At 43.9% G+C, this 26,983-nt stretch overlaps 1 protein-coding gene and 1 pseudogene across 2 annotated transcripts; both read right to left on the bottom strand.

The window, feature by feature from the left end:
- Nucleotides 1-822: 822 nt before the first annotated feature.
- Nucleotides 823-3,601, bottom strand: LOC147629722 (coatomer subunit beta-1-like; annotated as a pseudogene).
- A 1,398-nt stretch (nt 3,602-4,999) lies between these two features.
- Nucleotides 5,000-25,810, bottom strand: LOC147629721 (uncharacterized). Of its 2 annotated transcripts, XM_086811257.1 has the most exons (4): nt 25,711-25,810; nt 25,014-25,184; nt 5,860-5,883; nt 5,000-5,569 (listed from the first exon to the last, which is right to left on the bottom strand). In XM_086811257.1, the coding sequence occupies exons 1-4, from the start codon at nt 25,793-25,795 to the stop codon at nt 5,190-5,192; spliced, it is 660 nt and encodes a 219-aa protein (XP_086667383.1). In that variant the 5' UTR covers nt 25,796-25,810; the 3' UTR covers nt 5,000-5,189. The 2 variants fall into 2 exon arrangements, with proteins under 2 accessions (XP_086667383.1, XP_086667384.1); XM_086811258.1 differs by lacking the exon at nt 25,711-25,810 and having other exon boundaries at nt 25,014-25,645.
- Nucleotides 25,811-26,983: the final 1,173 nt, after the last annotated feature.

Below are 26,983 nucleotides of genomic sequence, written 5' to 3'. Positions count from 1 at the left end.
TAACTACACTTTGTGGAGGTTCAAGATGAAGGCTATCTTAAGGGCATACGAACTAGATTTACTGCAACTGGTATAGAAAGAAAGCACGTACCAATGCAAGACCCTAACAACCCCAACATAACAATTCAGCTTGATCTTGTTGTTGTGTCAGCATGGAGTAGAAGGGATGCTGCAGACACTCTATGTTTGATTGTCACTAGTGTAAAAGATTGTGTTGACATTAATTCAACATGTCGACAAGTGCGCGCAATTCTCAAGGTCTAGTACAAGACAAGGAAGTAAAACCTTTAGACTCAACTAGCGTAACGAGAGGATGTCCGAGAAGGATTTTGTGCAAAAGTTCATCACAAGAGTGAAAGGACTTGAGAGACCGGATGGTAAAAATTGGAATTACTATTCCAAGTGAAGACCTTGCAAGGAGATGCATTTGGATTCATCCATCAAAATATGACAGTTTAGTCACTACTTTGAATACACAAGTAAGAGTCCCTCAGCTCACTTTTGAAGACTTTTGTTCCTTATTGCAAGAAGAAGAATTGTGTCAAAAAGCAAGGCAGCAACAAGGAGAATGCAGCTTTCTTTGCAAAATCAAAGAAAGGCAAAGCCAAGGACTCTAATAACCCCTCTTCTTCTACAAATGACAAAAAGAAGAAGATGATACTGCAAGAAAGCCAGACACACTCAGAGTGAATGTCATAAGAAAGCCATTGATGAGAAGAATGGTGTGGTGAAGTCCTCAACACCAACCAAGGAGTAGTTAAATAGCAATGCTCAAGATAAGCTCAAATTGTGGATTGTAATTGAAGAAGTGATGATGCCCTGTTCACCTGTCCTTGGGATTTTGAAACAGATGGTCCGATAACCAAGAGAGCACATGAAGAGACCTTGGATGATTGTACTTGGTAGAAGGTGTCCAAGGCATGGTGATGATAGATTCCCTAAGCTTAGGATTTGTCTCTATGATTTCTCTAACAAAATAAACCACATCCATTGTTGAAACCACATTGGTGTCCCCAAGAAAATCCATCAGCAGATGAGCTACAGTGCTAACAACTTCAGGGAATTTTAGAGCACACAAATGTATTGCCTGCACAAGCATTTGGCGATGCTCTCCAGTTCCTTGTTTTGTGTCTTGATGACGTCCTTCAGTGTCATGACTACCTCATCAATGTTCCTAGGTGTGATCAACTTAAGAGCAATAACCAGGGTCTTCCTTTTTAAGTCGAGGTTAGGGCTGGACAAGGCCTTCAAAACACATTGATAGCAACAGCTGACAAAAAGTGTTTGCAGCAGCTCTGATTGCTGGGGGTGCCAAGAAAGGCATCTTGACGTATTTTTCTTTCTCTGCAGGGTTGGCTCTGCAGACTTTCTTGATGAGCTCAAGCACCACCATTTGGAGTAGATCGCCCTGATTGAATTCTCCGAGTGATTCAACAAGAAGTTCACTGCCCTGTCTTGCACACATGTAAAGAGCATCAAGAGGGCGTTTCTACAAGCTGAGAGATCCTGCTCAAAGGCAAGGGTTTTCTCAATGAGCTCAGACGCATCCCCCAACAGCTGCTCTCCCTGAGGGAGCTTATAGATGGACATGATAGCCAGGATGGCGTTTTATCGGACAAAGACATGTCGCTGCAAGAGATTTGCAAGAACAGATCAAATCAGAGGCTATATAAGCTCCGCTTCATTCAATCAAGAGAGAAAGCCGAGGGTAACCCCACGCATGTACTCATTGGGATGTTGGAGATTGTTTATGAGGTTATTACAGATAAGAATCATCTTTGGCAAGATTTTTCCAGATGGATACATCTAGTCGATGATCTCAAGATACACAAGGAGAAGCTTCTGAATGGTGTGATCTTCAAAACGAAGCACATATTTGACAATGGAGATGAAGAGATGGGGCACCATCTCGCCATTGAGCAGAAGCATGATGGCCTTCTTCATGGTGTTGATCTTGCGCACGACGTCGTTGCCCTGGAGGTGTTGGAGTATGCACAGGAGGAAGCATAGACAAGGAAAGAGAGAGAGAGAGAGAGAGAGAGAGAGAGCGCTTGTTGACAAGATCACCTTTTATTATAGCATGAAACTTATCACAATGGCAATAGCCAGCAAGGGCAGCTGTACAATGTGCAAGGACTCGATTGATTATGAGGATGCCCCTTTTATAGAGCTGCAAGGAGCTGGCCAACAGCCCATGACCTAAAGAGGAGAATAAATGGATAAAACCCATAAACAGGCATTCCCCAAAATACACAAAGATGCACAATATTCTAACACCCCATCTGTAGCTCATACTGTGCAAGAGTCTGAAAAGATAATCTGATGAGGATGCAACCATGGACCCTCTAGTACTACAGATACTGGAATCACCTCAGAGAGAGCACCCGCCAACCTGTTTCCTCGAAACACAATGCCACCACGAACAACAAAGAACTTTGCTTGGCTCCGAATTCCCACACAACTGTGTGCCACACAACTGTGTGGTGAACTCCAAGACTAAGATGATGAGTTCCTAGACACACCGCACCAAATTTTTAATGCTTGGAACTCCGACTCACGGTTCCCATGCACCAATAAATGGAGCTGCTACCAGCCCCCTCTATCGCCCACAAGCCTCCTCTGGCTAGTAGCACATGGGGGAAACATCATGTATACTAGAGAAGTACATCTTGGTCCTCCCGAACCGGAATCGCTCTGGGAGCCCTAGATGAGTTACTAGAAGTATCTGAATCACTGTCCTGTATCGTGTCTTTGCCCTTCTTCTGAGATGAAGACTTGCCCTTGATCTTGTCCTTCTTACACAAACAATCCTTACGCTGTAAAAACACAGCCTTCACACCGCAAACCACTGCTGTAAATGCATGTAGAAGCAAAAAATGCAGCCAACAGAAGCATGCACCTTGATGCTTGGCAACCAAAAACAGGAGCAGGGCAGCCTGCACAAGAAAACGCTGATGTGAGAAGCCTTCGGGTCCCGGGAGAAAGAAAACCCAGCTATGATGAGAAACACAGCCACTGTTTTGATCGCCAGAAAATGCAGCAGAGGGAAGGAGCAGAATCGCAAAGTAGAAGGCAGCCGGGTACCTTAGCGACTGATACCATGTTGGAGTATGCACTCGTGGAAGCATAGACAAGGAAACAGAGAGAGAGAGCTTGTTGTTGACAAGATCACCTTTTCTTATAGCGTGAAGCTTATTACAATGGCAATAGCCAGCAAGGGGAGCTGTACAATGTGCAATGACTAGATTGATGAAGTGATTATGAGGAGGCCCCTTTTATAGAGCTGCAAGGAGCTGGCCAACTGCCCCTAAGAGCTGGCCGACAGCCCACGACCTACTAAAGAGGAGAATAAATGGATAAAACCCATAAATAGGCATTCCCCAAAATACACAGAGATGCACAATATTCTAACACGAGGGAATCCTTGATCTCGTTAGCCATGGCCGGGGTGCCCTTGTCAAAGCGAAGCAAGAGGCAGCAAGACTTCTCCATGGCCATGACGATGGTAATAAGGCTGAGGGTAGGGTTTCTTGTAACAGATCTGTCGCAAAACAAGGGTTTTGATGGAGCAGATCTGTGTATTGCTGGCCAGAGTGTACTACACACGCATGGGATCTACACAGAAAACAGACGAGAGGAGGGAAGGGACTAATAGTCTTCTTCTGACTACTTTGGAATAAACATACCTTTTATTTTTATTTCAAGGCTTTAAACCCCTTTTGTCAATAAAAATGTGTAAGTAGAAGTAATGAAAATACCCTTTCTTTTGAACGCAAGTGGTAAACTTACAGGTCTACAAGGAATCTAGCTTTATCCATAATTAGACAAGGTTCTCCTCCCAAAACAATCCAGCTTTACCCTAAAAATCAATCTAGCTTTATCCATAATTAGACGAGGTTCTCCTCCCAAAACAATCCAGCTTTATGCTAACAAATATGGCAGAATCTCATGGAGGCTCCTCTTGTTCACAAAAAAAATTGAAGTGTTACACATAACCAGTACATTTTAATCCATATCAGCTCCGTGAGAAGGAACCTGTTCAACGAATCAAGGATGAAGCAAAAGAACCTATTTAGGTGACAAATCATTCCACGGATGATGAGTGTAGCATGCATTCCAACACACAAAAGGTCCTTGCCCAAGGCAATGCAGCTCAGAACTAGACTCATTGTAACAGCCCAAAGCTTATGTTCTATCTTTAAAATTACCAATAAAATATGTTCAGCACTATAGTAATTAGGACAGCCGATACTCGTTGTGCCCTCAACTGGAATAATAAGAAGCACAGTACAGAGTATAGCGAGAGGCAAGACTAGTTAGACAAGCAGATCTCGATCTCTCTCTCTCTCTCTCTCTCTCAGAATGTGTGTTAGTTCTCTATTGCGTGTGTGTGTGTGCGTACACGCAGGCGTGCATGTGTGCTTGTATAGAGGGACAACATTGACCTGGCTTGGAGTGGCTCTCCTTCATTGAATGCTTGCGCAATTAGCAAAACCATAGCCGTTCGAGCAGATAGACAAACAAGCAACTAACTAAATTGATAAGCAACTAAATTTACATGAACAAGGCAATACTATATTTTCTAGTCACATAATCGTGTAGGCAGTAGTTCCTCGTACCCTAGTTGCCAAAGTAGAAAATTTGATACTCCACTAGAAGTCTTGAAATTGTACAGTCACTAGAAGTCTTGAAATTGTGCATAGTCTTCCCTCAGCATCACCCCATGCACATGCACATGCACATACGCACGGCAACCCCTCATATCACCTAAAATATGCCATCTTAAGCCTCCAAGGATCTGAGCTTGCGAGTAACAATAATAAGTAAAGGAGACAAATTAATCAACGAAACAAGCAGGCATATATACTTGACTAATTGAATACATATACACTTAGAAATGATACATGCTTAATTAACTCCTCATCACCTAATACGCTTAACATTTGATAAGTCATATACTTTCATATGTGCACATACAAACAAAGACAGAATAACAAGCTTATGAAAATTTGTGAATAAGCCTTCCAATTGATCTTTTGTACATCTTGCAAATTCGAATTTATGAAGGCTCAATATTACTTGTACAAATACCATGGAGTTGCACATAGACAATACACTAATATCAAAGAACAGCACCTCCTGCACTAAGAAATGATGTCCTCTTCCCACAATTTATACAACTCAAAGATCTACTTTCGAGATCTAAGAAAAGAGCTGGTTTGCCCACCTGAAGTTAGTCCAATTCTGCCAAAAAAACTTTGATGCTCAGCTCTGTTGCACCATCCCAGTTCCCTTGCTCTCTTCTCCCACATTATAGAGATCTTCTTCTGAGCTGCCAGAGCAGCCTCTGACTTCTCCCGGGCCTCCTCGCAAGTCTCCATACCCGAGTTGCACTTTTCAGCCTCCTTTTGATACTGAGAAGCCAACTTCTTGGCATCTAACAGTGCCGCATCAGCATGTAACTGACTTTCCTCAGCCACACTGTCCTGCAACTTCAACTCCTCTGACAAAAGCTCCAAAGAATTCTTATCCAAATCCTCCTTCAGTAAAGGGTCCACCTTGTCACAATCTGCATTTTTTTTTTAAGACTTATCGTGTAATTGTCTTAAAATTGACATGCCATGTGCCTAGTCTATGAATTTCAAGGTACAGGGTTGGGGCATGCATGAGCAATATTACCCCAAGCAAATGCCGCAAAGGTGAGCTAGTACCCAGCCAGCTCAACATGCTGAGCTAGAGAAATAGTACTGTTGTTTTACATGGCTTATATGCAAAAGGAAAAATAGCCAGTATTGGGCTTACAAGTGAACAACTGAATAAAACAAATATGCAGCCAATAATAAGGACCAAGGTACATACCCGACAATGGTGTGTTCCCAACCCCTGCACAACAACAGCACATACATGCACATTAGGACCTCTTTGAATAGACAAAAAGGTTTTAAAGGCATAAAAGAACGATCAAAATAAGAGAAGCCTAGAGCCGCATTTACATTAAACAAATACTTTCTGTTGAGATAGCCTCACCCAACTGTTACATTTCTTTCAGAGGCTGACCATTGGCCATGTATGTAGGCTGCTATATATGGCCCGGTGATTCTCTCCCCTCATTCACTCACGAGAGCCCTCACGGGCCGAGTCCTCCCTCACGGGAGTATGTCATCACGCCCTCACTTACGGGCACCCCGCGCTAGGGGCAGACATGTACACTTCATCTTCATTGTTATGCAGATTTTTTCTCTCTCCTCTCTGTGCCGTTGTCTCGTTCCTTGCTTTCCGCTGCGCACTTTGACATGGTATCAGAGCTCCAAGTTCTGGCGGTTTTCTGGAGCTGATCCTGGCGTTTTCTGCTGGAGGATGGAGAAGGAGAAGATCTGCGTTTTTGGTGCTACTGTTCACGTGCAGAAGGGCAGCTGCGGAGGCTGCTTTTTTGCTGGAGGTTTGGACCTGATTTGGCAGGGCTTCTCAGCCCTGCAGCATATTTGGAGGGTGCACTCAGAGGCGGCTGTTGTCCTACGTGGGGATGGAAGAGGCAGGGTCTTGTGGGGATGCTTCGGCGGGGGGTACATGCAGGTACCCTCGCTGCCCATGTCCTACCCACCCTACTTCATGCCACAAAGGCAGCTCATCCCGTAGGGTCTTGAACAGTTTCTCGAGAGTACAGGTTTACCAGAGATTGATGTGGGTAATGTCATTCCATGGCAGACAGGTACTTGCACGGTTTCCAGATACAGGTTCAGGTTCCAAAGATTTGCGACAGGTTGTAGCAACAGTTTGGAGATGGGATGCATGGCCTCAGAGTTTTCTCACGTAGAGGATGCAGGTAGATGCCTCTGAGATTTCTCGGGATGCTGGAGCAGTTTTTCACTGCAGTGGGTGCATCGGGGTGTTGTGATGGTTGATTTCTTCGACACAGTGACCGGTTGATTGGGAGCTTGTCAGCCGGGGGTGTGTCTTTGTCAACACCAAAGAGCTTTCATTTATGCCTATGCCAAGTGGTTGGGTGATTCATGGGGTGCATGAGCAGTAGTTCCATCACCGTAAGGGCAAACTTTGGATACAGGTTCTGCAGAGATGGCAAGGTGGAGGTTGTCAGCTAAAGAGGTGGACGGTTTGGTTAGTACACTTGCAAGGGGAGATGATCGACATCTCAGTCAGGCAGTTTGGGTTTTCTTCCAGCTCCTTGGAGACTTGTTCCACCCCCAGGATCTGAGAGGGGGTGTTAGCATTATTCATCTCCTGGGTGTATGCCCATTTTGTATGTCAGGGGCGCCCAGTTTGTTCCCGGGCAGCACCTATTTTTCCCTCATGCTTCGGCCCTTGGTTGTGGGTTGGCCACCCATTTGATCTCCCTTATTTTCCCATTTTATGTTGGTCGGTTTGTCTTGAGGGGGTCGGCCATGTATGTAGGCTGCTATATATGGCCCGGCGATTCTCTCCCCTCATTCACTCACGAGAGCCCTCACGGGCCGAGTCCTCCCTCACGGGAGTATGCCATCACGCCCTCACTTACGGGGACCACCCCACGCTAGGGGCAGACATGTACACTTCATCTTCATTGTTATGCGGATTCCTTTCCGCTGCGCACTTTGACACCCACACCCCTCATTCGTGCTTTAAGAAACACTACAGCCTGAGATCTATGAGACTATAACTAAGGCTCCACAATAGCTAAGTATGTCTCAGAATGGCTTGACTCCATCCATTCTATTCAGAAGCTAAAATTATAAGGCTCAAATTGTGGAAGCACGCTTTAAAAGAGATAAGAGACGATGAGAGATGTAGGTAACTGAAACTCGCGCGGTGGGTGCCCGGATAACTAGGGCCTTTGACACACTTGTCGATACCATCAAAGCATATTAAAACATTTAAACATGGCCACAACCTTAACACATATCCATCATCACTTTGCATAAAACATAAAAGCTGGACAAAATATCCACAAATGCTGAAAATGAAGCTTGCCCGTGTGCCACCACATAGAGGCCGGAATGGGCCGACCCCCCCCTTGGAGTATTTTATTACCCAAGGATAATAATATCATGTACAAGCTTTGAGGGCCTTACTCTCCCCATGGGAGATGCCGGATTATCCATATACAAATGCCATAACACAGCCCAACACGAGGCAACCAAGCCGGAACATAGACTGTAGAAATGCTGAGCCAATAATATAATCCATATACCTCCGTGTGGGTACTGATTCTTCCCCAAAAACCACCGGTCTTCATGCAATAGAGCTGGTACAGTAAGTACAACGCTCCATTCAGCCGGCACAGGAGGTACAGTGGCTAGTACAATAGGTACAGTGGTTGGTACAACCGGTACAGTGGCTGGTACAACAAGTACAAATGTTGGTACAACCAATACAATGGCTGGTACAACCGGTTCATACAGCAGGTACAAGGACTAGTACAAGTACAAATGCTGGAAATCATAATAAATGATTAAATACGCTTGTCTTCAGTATTTCCTCGCGATGGAAACCTCCAAAACAGTCCCCGACAGCCGGTATTCTTCATGGGCAGCCTTTAAGAGAGAGAGAAAGAGAGTAGCCATCATTAGGGCAGCCTGTAACGATGGCAAAGGCTAGTGTGGAGCAAGAGAGCCTCCATTAATGAAGAGAGAGGGCTCCAATTTATAGATTTGGGGCTCCCGTGAAAATGGAAAGAGAAGGCTATGATGACAAGTGGAGAGCCACACAAAAGCTAAAGTGACAAGTGTGAGGTCACTTGTCTCACTTTGATCCACTTTCTAACAAGTGTCAGGCCACTTGTCTCACTTTGGTCCACTTTCTTGCCACATGTAACAATCTAAGAGATGGGTCTTTCCATAAACCTTACCTCTAAAAATATCCCAACTAGTAGACATTCTATCATAGGCACTTTGCCAACTCTTGGCATCTGCTCAATTCCAGATGTAATGACGCGAACAGAATTTCCATCGGAGTTGGGCCAAAAATAGCAACTCTCATAAATTTTAGGAGTGTGGTCCTTTGTATTCTAGGATAATCTCCCATTCCCAAAGCTTGTACTTTCCAAAAATTTAGACATCCTAGAGTCCACCAGACCCCTTTCATACTGGGAAATGTCCAGGCTGGTGACATCCTCCCTAGCTTCTTAGAAGTTGTCGGCAACTTTACGCTTGAAGCCATATATCCAAGATATAATCATGTCCCATGAAGTGGGCGAGACAAGACAGTCTCAAAAATCCAATATAGCTTAAGAATCCATGTCGCAAAGAAATGGGTGAGACTAAACAAGTCTCCATAATACCAATATCAAAATCATGTCCCAAAATAAATGGGAGAGAATTCCATGGAAGATATGCTAGACACAGACACAAGAGCCAATTGTGTCTCAATCACCAATATCAATGAGATAATCATATGCCAATGAAAATCACCAACCAGGTGCTAAGACACTTAAATAAGTGCCATGCACAAGAAACTAGTGCCTTGCACAGAAACATGTGCTATGCACACAAACTGGTGCCATTCAAGAGCACAAACCATGGTCACAGAAAAGTTGATTCTCCATAATTCTGGCAATCCTTTCTCCCAATCCTAACAGTTCCCATGTTCTCCCATACAATCCCAACTCTAATCAACAAGCATGGTGTGGAAACAATGAAACACTCACTCCACAATCGCAACACGAATCCACGTGTATGGTGGAGTGTTCATTGAATTGTCCTCTCACAATCCCAACATGAATCCACATGCATGGTGAGATGAACAATGAACCTCTTGGCCTCTGTATGGGGAGATAGTGATTCTAATATGGCTTTTAAAAATAAATAAATCCATGTCCCAAATAAATGGGCGAGACAAAATAAGTCTCCTGCCAACAAGGCATCGGTCCACATGACCCTTGGCATAGACATAAGTCTCATGCCAACCAGGCGTCATGTCCACTTTACCACGTGCACTCCGTGTTGGTACTCTGACCACACACCTTGGATGCGAGGTGGACTCAAGTAACAAGATAAAACAATCACTCGTAGGCATAGATAGCCTGGCGTTCCATAAGCATTTATGCTACACATAGTTTATAGGCATTTCGGCCACCAACTCACACTACCCTCTCAAGTGCCCATGTTCCCTTCCGTCTACTCTCTAATGTTTCACCCACACATAGTAGAAACAATCTTCAAGAGAGCACATAGGACAAGAGAACACTACACAAGGTATGTTGTGCTTGTTACTACCCTTTGAAGTGCCCATGTTCCCTTCCATCTCCTCTCTATTGTTCCACCCACACAGGTAGAAACAATCTTCAAGAGAGCACGTAGGACAAGAGAACACTACACAGGGTATGTGAACTATGAGTTTCATAAGTCCAATGCATCCCAAATAAAGGGAGCCATAAAGAATAATCCATCCTAGTAAAAGGTAGTCATAAACATAATCCATAAACCTGAGGATGGATCCAAATCCCTAGAAAAGAAGTCTAGGAATCCATAGACATGTATACCATAACTCTTACTACATACTCAATGCTAACCACATACCTTGGAGTAGAGGTGGACTTTATCCATAAAAGCATCATATCCATGAGATAACCAAAGATTTCTTCTCTATAAACTCGGACAGATTCGTCCTTAGAATATACTTGTGAAGCCCAATATCTATATAAATCTCGTCCAAGAAAGAAATCTCCATAGATATAATCCATCCCAATAAAGGGAGCCATGAAAAGAATTCATCCCATTAAAGGGAGCCATAAACAATGTTTCCCTGAAACCATCTCAAGGCAAACAACACCACCTTTCTCCTTGCATAGCTATACAAGGATTAGTGAACATCAAAAACACTTCATAGTAAATAGCAAAAGCACCAACTTTGCAAACTCAAAGTATACTTAGCTTTTCTTTGCTAGGTTGGTCATGAAGCCAAAAGAAATATCTCGTCACCATATCCTTAAGATATCCTGAGATATATCTCCATATAGCTTGCTTGTAAGCTTGATAATATAATCCACAATATCCATATGGAAAGAGTGCTAAACGTGTGCACATAAAGCCAACTCCATACTTCTAAGATAAATTTTGTGAATTCATAAATCCTTAGACCAAGTTGTCTATTGGAAAGAGTGCTAAACGTGTGCACATAAAGCCAACTCCATACTTCTAAGATAAATTTTGTGAATTCATAAATCCTTAGATCAAGTTGTCTATTGCTCATGCTCTTGCTTCATAGGCTCTGAAGTGGCTGGCCATGCTTAATAGCAATGATGGTAAGTGTGGTCCCCACTTGAGATCTTTTCTCTTTCTTATTGATAAAAGGAAGCCTCCGCTTCCAAGGAAGGCTATGCAATGATACCAATGAAACTCGCGGCGGGTGCTCGGGGGACTAGGGCCTTTACACACTTGTCGATACCATCAAAGTATATTAAAACATTTAAACATGGCCACAGCCTTACCACATATCCATCATCACTTTGCATAAAACATAAAAGCTGGACAAAATATCCACAAATGCTGAAAATGAAGCTTGCCCGTGTGACACCGCATAGAGGCCGGAATGGGCAGACCCCCCCCCCCCCCCCCCCCCCCCCCCCCCCCCCCCCCCCCTTGGAGTATTTTATTACCCAAGGAGAATAATATCACGTACAAGCTTTGAGGGCCTTACTCTCCCCACGGGAGATGCCGGATTATCCATATACAAATGCCATAACACAGCCCAACACGAGGCATCCAAGCCGGAACATAGGCTGTAGAATTGCCGAGCCAATAATATAATCCATATACCTCCATGTGGGTACTGATTCTTCCCCAAAAACCACGGATCTTCATGCAATAGAGCTGGTACAGCAAGTACAACGCTCCATTCAACCGGTACAACAGGTACAGTGGCTGGTATAGTGGTTGGTACAACCGGTACAGTGGATGGTACAACAGGTACAATGACTAGTGCAGCAGGCACAGTGGCTGGTAAAACAAGTACAAAAGCTGGTACAACTGGTACAATGGTTGGTACAGCCGGTTCAATGGCTGGTACAGTAGGTACAAGGGCTAGTACAACAAGTACAAATGCTGAAAATCATAATAAATGATTAAATACCCTTGCCTTCAGTATTTCTTCACGATGGAAACCTCATGGGCAGCCTTCAAGAGAGAGAGAGAAAGAGAGTAGCCATCATTAGGGCAGCCTGTAACGGTGGCAGAGGCTAGTGTGCAGCAAGAGAGCCTCCATTAATGAAGAGAGGGCTCCAATTTATAGATTTGGGGCTCCCATGAGTGAAAATGGAAAGAGAAGGCTATGATGACAAGTGGAGAGCCACACAAAAGCTAAAGTGACAAGTGTGAGACCACTTGTGTCATTTTGATCCACTTTCTAACAAGTGTCAGGCCACTTGTCTCACTTTGGTCCACTTTCTTACCACATGTAACAATCTAAGAGATGGGTCTTTCCATAAACCTTACCTCTAAAAATATCCCAACTAGTAGACAACTAGTAGACATTCTGTCATAGGCACTTTGCCAACTCTTGGTATCTGCTCAATTCCAGATGTAATGATGCGAACAGAATTTCCATCAGAGTTGGGCCAAAAATAGCAACTCTCCTAAATTTTAGGAGTGTGGTCCTTTGTATTCTAGGATAGTCCCCCATTCCCAAAGCTTGTACTTTCCAAATATTTAGACATCCTGGAGTCCACCAGACCCCTGTCATACTGCAAAATGTCCAGGCTGGTGACAATAACTATTTCCGTTCAGGTTTTGGTTAGTGATAGGATGCACTATTATCTAAATGCAGGCACAGCATGAATGCTGTTAGTTATCAAAAGCACATTATTTAGTGAGAGTGAGTGGTCTAGTACTTGCTTTTCAAAACATTCACTTGGACATGCTTAAGGGCAATGGAAAGCAGAGAAAAGACCTCATTGGTATCATAGCATAAAGTCTTTCCCCGTTCCACCCGGATCTTTTCTTGCATTGCATAAGCCTTCATCATCTTGATCATGGCTTCCATGGAGTACATCTTTGCCATCATCCAAGATTGACTAGCCATTTAATCAGCAATGAGCACGCATGTTAAAGAGGAAGTTAACAATGTTCGCCAGAAAATAAACGAACACAGTTCACCTAGAATTACTGAGGTGACCGAACACATGCTTCGCATCCAAGGCAAGTTGGAAGACGTCTTGTAGTCCCAAAACTTTGCAAACATGTCAAACCGAACCATGTTCGGGAAGAGCATGAACAAGAACCTCCACCCGCATGTTCATCCGAGATCTAAAGACAAGGTTTCTTCCTGTGCAATCTGTTACCTTCGTCCCAACTAACCCTCTCAAGGGCCCCCTATCCCATTGCCAGAATAGTGTTTGCTTTCTTATTGCACCTCTCAATGTGCACAACTTGGCGATACCTGATGAACTTGATGCTTGACTACAGTACTCGAAGATGAGCCTTCCTTTGATGGTTCCGATGGCGATGTGTTGCTACAAACAGCATGCTGTCCAGCCCCCTTTAGCCCTCCAAACCTCTGCCCTTCAACCCTCCTTGGTCTCCCTCTATGCTAGCCTTCTTCCCCTTGTTCCCAACGCCACTGTTTTTTGCTGTCTACATCCCTCAAACTATCATGTGCATCCGTTAATCCCGATGCTCATAGACATGGATATTCTCATTAGCAGATTTAGGGGCAGATTTAGATTGGATTTTGCACCCTTATAGGCTCCGGGAAGTGCCCAAGACATAGCCCAATGGTTGGGACACCTTTTGGGCATAGTTTGGACACAAAATATGTTTTTTTGGACAATGTTTTGTGGATAAAATAGACAAAACCGACTTCATTACGAATTCATATAAATAGGATCATTAGGCATTCATTAGAATCATCATTCAAAGATCAATAGGATCCATTTATCTGCAAGGCAACAAGGATAGTGGTGGATCAACAGGAGCTTCTCTTGTCCGATTGCAAGTAGAGGATTGCATGGATCTTTGGTATGCATCATGAAGCTGTGAATCAGCAAGATCATTGTATATATAGCATGTTTTGGCAATATATAGTAGATTAGGTCTCTCTCTCCTTCTCTTCTGTGTCTTTGCTAAACAAAGGATTAGCGTTAACCTTCTTTGCATAGCGTTAATCATGAACACGCTTCCGCAACGCAGGTATTAGAGCTTAGGTCATCCTAGGGCAACCCTTAGCTTATGTTTGGTGCATGCTAAATTAGGGTTTCTGAAATTAGGGTTTACGTTTTAGGGCTTACAAGAAAAATTAGGGTTTGCATTTTTGCATCAGCTTTTTGCTCATTTTCAGCATAGTATAGTACTAGAAAGTCTAGATTTCAACCTAGCATGATTCTAGGGAGTTTAGAAAGCATGTAGAACTCTAACGTTAGGGTTTTTGGGTTGATTACAACAGAGAAAACAGCAAAACAATATCATGAGTTCAAAGGCAATGGATGATGACTTTCTCAAGACTTTGCTGCAGAGTCGTTGGTGGGGACGGGAAGATAAAGAAGGATACAAAAGGGAACAAGAACACTATGCCCAATATGAGCAAGGCTCACAATAACACCAAAAATACTCCCCTAGGGTTCCTACAATGTCCTTGAAGCAGCAGGATGTCCACGTTGCACACAAGGACAGGAATGTGCACGTGGCATTCCCTCCTGCTTAACTTGTTGATGGGGGTATTGCTGATGAAGCCATCAACAACGCCGGATCCTTCACCTTGTCACGACCTTGAGGTCGCCACTTTGGTCTCCATACCAATATCTCGGATGCTTCTACTTGACCTTGGCTGCTACTATCTACTGCTTGGAACTGATCGGGACTTTTCGATTCCTCTACTTGCCTTCAACCATCTCCATCATGCCCTTTGTCTCCTATGCCATCTCCTCGTTTGAGCAATCAATGTCCTTGCTACACATACCCCCTTATGAGTAGATAAATACTCATGCACATGGGCATGCAAAAGACTAGCAACCTGACTAGCACTAACTGACAAAGACAAAACTTCCCTAAACTCCTGAGCCGATGTCGAAAACACCGTGTGCATACATTGTTAAATATCAAGAAAAATAAGTTTAGCCGAGATTACATAGTTGCACATATAATGGGGGTAGATGTTATCCTAGGGTTGAAGTGGTTCCGTGAATTTTCGCCGACACTTAATTGGGAATCTAATGTCATGTATTGCAATAGTCTTGTTGGTGGATACATTGAGTGTTTGCAGGAGGAGTATGTTCCCAGCATCTCAAGTGTTCTTACCTAAAAACTTAACTTCTTGACTCATGCTTGATGCAAAACCTGACACGTGTCTATCTATGGGTACCGTCTCCAACTTAGCTCTCTAAGCTACTCTCTCGGAAACTACATCCTCAGTACTACCACAATCAAAGTGAACCGGGACTTACTTTAATCATTCACATGTCCCCTAGCTTTAAACAACTGGGACTTACTTAGCTCCTCAACTAAATCCCGTGACCGACTCATAACCACACAATACCCACCACCACCTAGACGAGCGGGTGTACTCTAAAGCACGCCAATGTGGACAGTGGGTGAGACCCCTCCCACTTAGCTTCAACCTTGATTGGGGTTCGATCCCTAGTCTGTTGAGCTTTAGACCTCGTGACTTTAGACCCTACTACTGGTGTACTACTACTAGACGGAGCCTAATCTACACCAGACTCACTGTTGACATTCTTAGGGCATTGTGCTTAGAATGGCCTACTACATGACAAGAGAAACATCGGTTATCCTTCTTGTATTGCTTAATCTCTTCCTTGGTCAACTTGCCACCTAAAAGCCCCTGACGGACCCTCTCTTCTAGGGTTAAGCTAGGCTTGTCCCCAACTAACTTAGCACGCAAAGTGCTACCGGAGTAGATCTTAATATTAAGTACAATAGCACTCATTTGCAACCGACCTACGCAACTGTACCCGTAATTGGATAACTCTATTTGCATATGTCAAGACCGGCTAACCATTATGCTTAAGACCTCTGAACTCGTCAGCAAGATGGTCCAAGTACTGAGGTGGCAAAAACCTGGACTTTACGTCTTCTACAAACTCATCCCATACATACACTAATGCAAGACTACTACTATGTGCAACTACTCTCTTGTCTACCCACTCATGATACCAGATAATAGCATCTCCTAACAAATGCATAGATGCAAGAAGCACTTTCCCACTCATGATACCAGATAATAGCATCTCCTAACAAATGCATAGATGCAAGAAGCACTTTCTAATTGTCGTTCCTTTTAACCATGGCAAAATAGGACAAAAATTGATGAATCCAAGAATGAACAACAGTAGCATCCATCTTACCACCATACTTGCTAAACTAGATCTTCTCGTTGAATGGTGTAGAACTCGAGTTGGTAGACAGACTTCGTTGCCGCTATGATTGCTTTAACGAGCTCCTGGAGCTCAACTGGTGATGCCAACGATGATTCTGATCGGTCCTCCTTGGAAGCTCGGGCTTCCCTGAGCACCACTAGCATAAGCTCTCGATCTCGTTGTCTTTCCTCCTTGTGGGCCGCTTCTCAGGCTTCCCAATAACGTCGCTGCTCCGCTCTAGCTTCTTGAAAGAGCAGTTCTTGCTCCTCTCTTGCTTCTCGGGCCAAACGCTCTTGCCGATCTTGCTCCTCCTTGGCTGCTCAAGAGAGATGATCTCTCATCTGCAACTCCATCATGCTTTTAATCATATCCAACATACCTTGAAGATTAGGATCCATGGCTGGAACACTAGCACGAGGCAAACTAGGCACAGGCGAAATGGCAAGGATTCTGAGGATATTAGCCATGATCTTGAAAGACCAGGGTGTTTCTACATCCTCCTCTACTACCGTTTCGGGCTGAATTTCTTCATCCAAAACACGTTCTTCTTCCATGGTTGTGCGGGTGTCTATCCCATTGGAGGTGAACACCATGCACTGTACTTACTTGCTCAAGTGTGGGAGACCCCACAGAGGCACCAATGTGCAACAAACCAATCCTCCCGTAGGCACACATCTATCCCGAAAGATGATTGCTTTTTCCTACGGTCTGGTCGATGCACCTCGTAATGTTCTTGCGGAAGACTGCTTTCTCCATCAGATGAGGGGTGCACGTAAGGTGGGGTGATCCTCCGGGCCTAAAAATCAACCACAACTCAGAAAAAAAAATTGTTAGCACTCTCAGCTCGTACCAAAGACAAAGCCTTGATACCAATGTGACATGCAACGGAAGCGGTTCTTCTTGATCTACACTTAGTACCGTGAGAGTTGGCTTGCTAACACTTCCTGAACTTGAACTTCAGCAAACACAAAAGAACACTTGAGAAAGAGAGAAGAGAGATGGACACTGCATTGGGTCCCAACTAACCCTCTCAAGGGCCCCCTATCCCGTTACCTGAATAGTATTTGTTTTCTTATTGCACTTGTCAATGTGTACAATTTGGCGATACCTAATGAACTTGATGCTTGACTACCGTAGTTGAAGATGAGCCTTCCTTGGATGGTTCCGATGGCGATGTGTGGCTGCAAACAGCCTGTTGTCCAGCCCCCTTCAGCCCTCCAAACCTCTGCCCTTCAGCCCTCCTTGGTCGCTCTCTATTCTAGCCTTCTTCCCCTTTTTCCCAAGCTCCAAAAACGCCACTGTTTTCTGCTGATCTACACTTAGTACCGTGAGAGTTGGCTTGCTAACACTTCCTGAACTTGAACTTCAGCAAACACAAAAGAACACTTGAGAAAGAGAGAAGAGAGATGGACACTGCATTGGGTCCCAACTAACCCTCTCAAGGGCCCCCTATCCCGTTACCTGAATAGTATTTGTTTTCTTATTGCACTTGTCAATGTGTACAATTTGGCGATACCTAATGAACTTGATGCTTGACTACCGTAGTTGAAGATGAGCCTTCCTTGGATGGTTCCGATGGCGATGTGTGGCTGCAAACAGCCTGTTGTCCAGCCCCCTTCAGCCCTCCAAACCTCTGCCCTTCAGCCCTCCTTGGTCGCTCTCTATTCTAGCCTTCTTCCCCTTTTTCCCAAGCTCCAAAAACGCCACTGTTTTCTGCTGTCTACAGCCCTCCTTAATGCTTGCAAAAGGCTGGAATCAGCCCCTGTTGTGGCGCCCCCTTGATAACCTATGAGCAGCCCCTATTGGCCCTGACCTTGCCTTCCTCTAGTCGCCCCTATGAGCAACCAAAAGTGCAGAGAATGCAGCCTCTAAAGAGAAAAACGCAGGTACCTTCCTCTGCTGCCCTACACCACAAGTCTCTCTTCTCCTTGGCGCACTCTCAGCCCCTTGCAAGATGTCAACTTATGGCCCCTAAGGTCCCTTTATATAGGCCTCTAGGCCCCTTGCCCTACCTCCTTTGAGTTAGTCCAACTTGCCATTAAAAATGAACAATCAAATTTCAGCCCACATAAGTCCCTATAAAATGAACTAAAAAAACTTAGTTTTTTAATGCGTGCACATGCCCAGCTAAAGTCCTCGGAATCCGACGAAACTTTCCCCATGCCTTCTACATGCTCTAGAGTACATGATGACCTCACCGGAAGCCCACATATGCATAACAACCGCCGGCTACAGCCAGTACAACATCGCTATACAAAGAGGGTTATGCAACTATGCAAAGCTAACTAATGGAATAATCCGGTCATGCAAGTCCTCCATAAAGGTTCACAAAACACCGAAAATACTGCCCTAGGGTTCCTACAGTGTCCTTGAAGTAGCGGCATGTCCACGTTGCACACAAGGACAGCAATGTGTATGTGACAGCGACAAAAGAGATGCCACCATGGATGGCACAAGGGCGAGCGGCCCTGCAGGATTCAAGCCAAAGAAACATACTAAGAGCATGGTGTAGATCTTTTCTACAAGAGCAAGATGAACAAGACAATCTTGCTCCCAACTGTGGGAAGGAATGCCAAATATCTTTAGTCGCATGGATAGGATGGCGGCTGGCCAATAGAGAGAGTGCCAACATCAAAGAAAGTCTCAAGGAATGAAGACGAGATCTATATACCTAGATGAATCCAAGAACATGCCCAAATTCACCTTATAAGAATGTGCAATTTATAGCCTCATGGTAGTCATCCACAAGACAATAAACCATCAACTCCATCATGCATAGTATGGACTGGATACTACGACATCCCCACTAACGTTGTTAGGTATTTTTTTGGTAATATTTTCTTGGCATGTGTACACACTCATGCATGGCATTTACAAATAAAGGGTGTCCATCTCCAAGGGCTAAAGGGAGTATAAGGCCACATGTGAACGGATCTAACAAAAATATGCAATGTGTACAGTTAGTTGTTGGTTTACCTTGATAAATGGGAAATGAAAGGGGTGTGAGATGAGAATCAGTTTCACAAGGTAGGTTTTAGCACTATCATATGTGGACAAGTTTGTTGACAAATAATGTGAGCATGCAGAGCACTATTTTTTTAAAGCTGAACAGGGACCCGTTAGAGGAGGTCAGCTACAGTACCGGTCCTTGGCATTTCATGGGAAACAAAGGTATTTGTGGTCCACAAGATGTTATTAAAATGGTGCAAAGTCTTCCTTGAATGCAAGAGTCACCATGGGATTTAATACAAGGCTTGCTAAAAATAGAAGGTGGCCTTGGATTGCTTCAAAAGATTCTTCAACTAGCCTCAATTTTCAAAGGAGCGCCGCGTGGAGGTGGGGGTGAGGTCTCTGGCAACCTGACATTACGAATAGTATAATGTTTTCTTGGTTGAACGGGCAGCGCAGCCATGTGTATAAAGGAGGAGGGAAGCTGTAGTTTTCAATGTGTGTGGGAGAGCTCGTGTTCTGATGCTCTCAGATAGCCTGCGTAGCCATGTGTGTAGAGAGGAGAAAGGTAGCCTTTGTGTAGGAAGGCGCAGTCTTCTAGCACTCTCAGACAGCCCACGGCACCTAGTTTGGGTGAGAGGAAGTGTTCGTTTATTTGTGGGAAGAAGCTCTCAAGGAGAAGCGCAGACATGTATACAAGAGAAGCTGCGCAATACTCTCTATATTGGTGTGTAGGAGGGGAGGAGAAGCTGCAACGCAACCTGTATGAATGAGGAGAAGGTGCCACGCATAAAGAATGCAGCTTTCTGTCATGATGACAGCCCATGTATGTAAGTGACGGCTGGCCAGTTTGTGTTCTTTTTTTTTTGTGAAATAACTCATATATATATGAGGATCACCATTCTGTGGCTTTGGAAAACCCATGTATATGATAACCAGCTCTCTGTTTTTGTGGAAAGCTCATGTGTATGAGAAGGACAGCCCTCTGGTTTTGTTTGAGAGAATATGTATGTATGGTGGTATGTTTCTTCAGCAGACAGAGTGAAGACCATAAAGTGATTGTGTCTCCTAATCACACACTGCTTGCCAGGTTTGGAGAATTGAAGTTCCTTACTGATGTTGTCTTTCCTTGGGAAACTGAAGTTTTGCAGAAAGCTCATACTTGATGGAATGTAACCTTGTTTATGTCAAGTGGTTCTCTTACCATTTCTCTGTGGTTATCATTTTGCTTATGGCTGTGAGCCTATTTCATAATAAGGGTGCACCCCTATATGCATATGAATCAATTGAGTAAAGGGTGGCAGATGTTGATGTGCCCATCTCCCCTTGCATGTCTTGATCAAATGTATGTAGGCTTCCTCCAGTTGCTTAGAAAATTGAATGAGGGTAGAGACAAAGTTTCATGCTTAAGATGTTAAATGTTGTGTCAGCTCACTGAGTAGTTGACTGGTGCCCCTTTTTCTTGATGTTGGTGTGTAATCCGAACTGTGGAAAGGCATTGCTATAGAGGTGTTCCGTGTCTCTCCGCCTCCCTTCACAACGTCATCAATGCCCAATAGTGGGCGCAGAACTTGGTATCAATATATGCTCCCACACACACCCCCCACCCACACACGCGCACGCACACACACACACATTAGAGCATACATTCATACAAAGGTTTGTGTACTAAGTTTCTATCAGAGCTCCGGCGATACAAGGCAAAGAGAATTGATTTTTCTTGGGAAAAGCGAAGAAGCCACCAAAAAGCACATGGACAATGGACACATGAAGGTGCACAATGATGGTGCAATGACCCACCATGTATAAAAGAGATGGTCAAAGCCAAAAAGCATGGTTGTTTGACCAAGAAGTAAAATTTGTGTAACAATACCCTCTTGACATGTATTACAAATTGATCATATAATAAATATTATTATTTCTTGCTCAATCACACTTGTTTCAGTTTTGAGTGGCTTTGCACCGGATGCTCAGGGAACCGAAAATTCCATTATGGGCAGCAGAAATGTCAAATGTCCATTGAGTGGCCAGATGCCCAATTATTTCAATCAGTCGGCCGGTCATGATTATCGAGATGGCCAGATGATTGTGACAATTAGTCAATTTAGCTAGCCAAATGATGATCATATTTTACATTGACGATTTTCTTTTACGAGAAATCCAAATGAGTGATTTACTAAGTGGTTTCTATGACAATCCAGATGCTAAGAAGCGATTTTTGAAGAAACTTGATGCTCACATATATTACGATCAAGCCATGAACAGGAGGATCTTTAAATGTGCATAAACATAACTTATGTGTTCCACTTTATTTTTATTTCTGTGTTGTTTTTGCTCCATGGACAATGCTTGGATTTTCGACATGTGACAGTCTAATGGATTTTGGTGTCACCCGGCCACAAGCATCAAGTTTCTTTTGAAACCGCTTCTCAGCATCTGGATCATCACAGAAACCACTCAATAAATCACTCATTTGGATTTCTAGTAAAAAAATAATCGTCAGTGTAAAACACGATCAAGCCATGAACAAGAGGATCTTTACATGTGCATAAACATAACTTATGTGTGCCACTTTATTTTTATTTATGTGCTATTTTTGCTCTATGGAGAATGCTTGGATTTTCAACATGTGACAGCCTAATGGATATTGGTGTCACCCGACCACTCCCCAAATATAATATCCATGGACACTTGTAACACACACAATGTTTGCTAATAAAATTTATTTTATTATTTTACATGTGGTAAGTTTTTAAATTTTCAAAATCTAGTTATTTTTATTTTTCGACGACTAATATTTATTTTGCAAATAAAATTATATGAAGTTGGGATGGGACCTGATAAAATCGAGAATCCCTAAGAAGCTGCCAGATGGGCAAAAACACTTAATTTACGGGTGCCGCATGGATAAGCTCATCAAAAGAGCAATCCATGAATTAAATCTTTACTTAATGCGGGACACATTTTGAAAAAGAACGCCCAAGTTATTTTATTCATGACGACTCAATTTCTCTTTACAAAGAGGCCGGACAAGCATTTATTATTTTAATAATATTAAATAATAATTACATGTGAATTCTGAGCAAAAGCACTTCACTTTATTTATGAAGAAAAAGCGAAAAGAATTTGTGTAGATAAGAAAAGAAAGAAAAAAAGCAGAATGCCATTTTTTGTCGCAAATAAAGTTGGGAGTTCACTTTTTATAAATTAAAAAAAAGCACATGGAGTCAACATCAACACACTTCCTTTTGTGGAGTGCCTATAAAAGAAAGCATGGTGTGGTAGTTTGGAGATCAACTCTACTTCTCTTTGAAGGTTCCATCCAAGGAAGGCTTCACTTCAAGTACGGTCATCAAGCATCAGGTATAGCCAAGCTGTACACTTTTCCGGTAACGGGATAAGGGGCCTTGAGAGGGTTAGTTGGGACCCAATGCAATGTCCATCTCTCATTTCTCTTTCTGAAGTGTTCTTTGTGTTTTGTTGAAGTCCCAAGTTCAAGTTAAAGCGAGTGTTAGCAAGGAACTCTCACAGTACTAAGTGTAGATCCAAAAGAACCGCTTGCATTGCATGTCACATGTTCCTTGCTCAACACTCTTGTCTATTCTCTTCTCTCCTCAAACTATTACATTAATCTTTGCTAATCTATTTAAGAAGAAATTTCAGATTTGTTAAAGTTCTTTGCTGAATTATTACGCTTCTATTATAGTTTGATCGGTGGAGACAAAGCATGTGGAACAAAGACACAAAGCATACACACCCAATTAGATACACAATGATTTCATAAAGAAGCCGCAAAGTGTGCAAGGCGTTTACATGGCATGCTCATGTAACGACCAATAGTGGCAGAATGGTGTATGCAAGCTCCAAGGGAACTTTTGAGTGGTGCTTTTGCTTAGAATGTGACTGGCTAAGTGAAGCCTTGAAGATTTGTTGTCTTCATGTGATGCGGAAGGTGCATCTCCACCATCCCCAAAGGAGTATGAAAGATGGATCTTATAGGATGTGCGATAACACGGCCTTGAACAAGATCATGGTCATGAATCGGTTTTCGATACCAAGGATTGACAATGTTAGAAGACTCAACTTTCTTCAGAAGGATAGATTTGAAGAGTGGATATCATCGGATTCACATTCAACCACAGTACATCCACAAAATAGTCTTCAAAACAATCTTCAAACTTGATGAGTATTTGGAGACACCTTTTGCCCTTACAAATGCTTTGATTGTGTTAAAAGAGGCCTGCTATTTGTTGAAGGAAAAGCTCATTTCAGGACTAGTGCTTGTGATTCCGGATTTTTACAAACCCCTTCATATCGAGTCTAGAACATTGGTTAGAGTATGCTAACAAGTGTATGGTCCAAATCTATATATTGCAGATGTGTTGTTACATGCCTCAAATAAAGAACAATTTGATGCCACTCTCCTCTTTTGCTAAACGCAATTTTTTTTAGCTTTGAGGATGACACATGCATTGTGAGGATAAGAGAGGACGATCTTATAATCATCCATATCATATTGTACCAAGATTGTATCAGTTGCATACATATCAGAGCAAAGGACAAGGCTTAGCAAGTTTGGCAGCAAATTCCCCGCAACTTCCCGATGGACAGGACTGCGACCCGTATCATTACATGGGGCAATATCGCCTAGGCCATAAAGGTTGAGGTTATCAAGGCTTATGAGGAGGATGGTGGGGGGCTAGCCCTTTGGGTCTCCCACCTCCGCATTTCAGCAATACCAATCACATCCCCATCTACTGACCACTGGAGACGGGGCTCATGTCAAAGATGGGAGATTTGCAGTAGCATTGTAACATGGCATATATGGAGAGCTAGATGCAGCAAAGCCATCGAGGGTACCCACACTCTGCCAATGGAATGCATTGGGAGCATTTGGCTCGACATTATCCATACCCTCCACGGTCAATGGGAAAAGTTACAGGGATGTTTTGACCGCATGCGGAAGCGGCGCGAAGCTTTCTTGAGGCTCTGGCAGCCTTGCCCTTTTCTCACCGCTAGAGATGGTGATCCCCACTTGGCCCTGTATGAGATAACCTTCTCCTCATAGAGTGGCCAGCGAAAGGAGAAGTGCATCTCTCTCCACCTCTTAATTATTTGTTTCACATCCCATACATGGAAGCGTGTTTGTATTTAGCCCTTTTTATTAACAAATAGAAGGATCTTTTCCAAAAAAAAAAAAAGACTCATCAATCAGACTCTACTAAATAATCAACCTGCCGCATACTACGGTTCATTTCTACCGTCTATAATTCTCCTGAAGCGTCACCAAAATCCTACACACATAGCCAAGGTGCCAAGGTTTGAACTCAAAATCGTCTAAAGGGAGCTGGCAGCTGAGATAAACCACTCGGACAAGAGCCTGTTGGCTTCGTTTCCAGATCATACTCCAACGTCATTTCACAACTATTCAGACAATTTCATTTCCGATTATTTCTGTGAATTCTCTCAAAAGGAAAATATCAAAAATAAAAGCAAGAGAGATTTGAAGCATACTACTGCATGCCATACTGGATCATGATCGTCGCAGATGTAAGACAATTTCACTTGCAAAGACATTCATGACCTAACTGTAAATATTTGCTTAAAGCAAAAAGTCTTGCCTTAGATAATCCTTTTCTCTTAGCAAGTAAATGTACGAATTGTGAATTATAATTTGTTAATATCAAAGACCAAGAAAGTAGCACACCATCCAGAGCTAAAGCAAGATCAAAAGTCATTTCATTAGAATGTCTGCAAGGCATACCTGGAAGCAGCATGGACTCGCCGTCTGCGACACACTCGCACGCACAAGGAGGGCAGTTAGCAAGGGTGGCTGCATCATCTGGGACCCCGCTTGCGAGCTGCCAGGATAAAGGAGGGCCCAGGATGTAGATAGCAAGCCCGAATGCCAACACCAAGGCCACAAGCTTCAACCCTGAAAGGACCGAGACCGCAGAGGAGCTCTGTAAGGGCCGCATTGCAAACGAAATCGCCGATCCGAATCAGACCCACCTAGCTTTCATAGTTGCAAATGTGGGTTTAGAAGCTCACAGGCTATAGAGGGCTGTTACAACTTCTGTGCTTGGTGAATAGGGGGGACCGAATGAGGTTTCAAACGCCGCAGGAGAAAGCATGGGGCATCGGGGAGATTGGGAAACGAAGAAATGGCATACACAAGAAGGTGGGTTCGGGGGGCGCCGTCGTGATTTGTACGTGCTGTGTGCGCGCGGTGTGTGTGTGTGTGTGAGAGAGAGAGAGAGAGAGGAGGGACCAGGCCTAGGTAACATGGTGCTCTACTACCGACACCTTCACCTAACCGCACGTTTTAGCTTTACTTTTGAACTTTGCCCATCAGAGTCACCAAGAAGTAAGCCTCGTGACAAACGTAGAAAAGGTCGGAGAGAAATAAAATCCAGGTAGTAATGAGAGGGATTTTGGGGAGAGAGAGAGAGAGAGTTTACCACATGGACAAATAATACTTGGACCCTTAGTGAGCTCTCCTATGGCCCGGTTCAACTGTAACTCCATAAACCCTTTCAGCTCCATTTACAAGTCTTATGCAAGCTACTCCCGCAACTCCTTCGTTGGCTGCGAGCGTGCGGTATCCCCCGCGTGTCATTCATGACCTCGCATGACGAGCGTCCTCATCACATGGGTAGGGGCGAGGGAAAGGATATCAAAGTCTACATGGAATGGGCTTATTAAGTGTTACATAGCCCGTAGCAGTTACGAGGAGCTCGACTAGACTCCGAGAGTACGCACCAAAACATAGGCGACAAGCGAACCGGGTATATTATACCCGACAATGGGGAAACTTAACCCCATTCTCTCTATGGTCGGGTGGTGATCCAAAGCTCTCGTCCATCATTGGTGTATTGCCGCTATTGTAACGTGACATTGGTATGAGAGCCTTGGTTCTCATCTTCGCCACTTGAGCGTCTTTGCTACGTGAACGGGGCAAGGCCCACAAAAGTTAATCAACCTTATCCTGATTTTAAAAAATTTGTGTGGTGAGAGGAGGATCTCTTTCTCTCTCTGCACGACTGTGTGTGTGGAGGAGGAATAAGGAGCCGCAATTGCCAAGCCTTGACTGCTTCCTTGCAAGGCGGAAAGCTCCTGCATATTGCATTACCGGTGGATGCGATGTGCTGTGGTTGTCTCGGCTACATTATGGTTGCAAGGCTTGACGTTTATGAAGGTACACGTTCGAATCCCTGTGGGCCGTGTGGGCTTTGTTAGACCAGTGGAGTGGGGGTGGTCGGACACCCCCACCGAGTTGGTAGAGCAGAGGACTGTAGTTGGCACAGCTGAAAATCCGACAGGTCGGCAACATGGACTGTAGAGAAGCAAGAAAACAAAGCCACTGAGTGCAAGAAGCGAAGCCAGCGTGGGACTGTAGGGAAGGCGCACAGCGCAGCAGCAAGAGCATCTCGACAGCAGGCAAACGACAAACAAAGTCACCCTCTTCCAACATGTGCGCAGCAGGCAAGGAGGGGGGCAAGTCACCTTCTCGCTCTCTGTCCCCTGTCCGCAAGGAGGGGGGGGGGACTTTCACTCTCTTTCTCTTGCTGGCCTACAAGCATAGTCAGCAAGAAGCTCTTGGATGGTGGACCCACGTAGTGTTATGCTCACTCCGCAAGTTGCGTAATTGCCCATTTCCAATTCCCTCTCCTCCAATTGGTTTGTAATACTTCTCTCTCCTTTCCTTCCCTCGTCGCAACTTCGTGATTGACT

Source organism: Cibotium barometz, chromosome 17 (genome assembly GCF_041138505.1).
Source record: "Cibotium barometz isolate CiBa-2024 chromosome 17, ASM4113850v1, whole genome shotgun sequence".
Classification (NCBI taxonomy): Eukaryota; Viridiplantae; Streptophyta; class Polypodiopsida; order Cyatheales; family Cibotiaceae; genus Cibotium; species Cibotium barometz.
The sequence above is the reverse complement of the archived record's forward strand: the minus strand, read 5'-3'. Positions and strand labels throughout refer to the sequence as shown.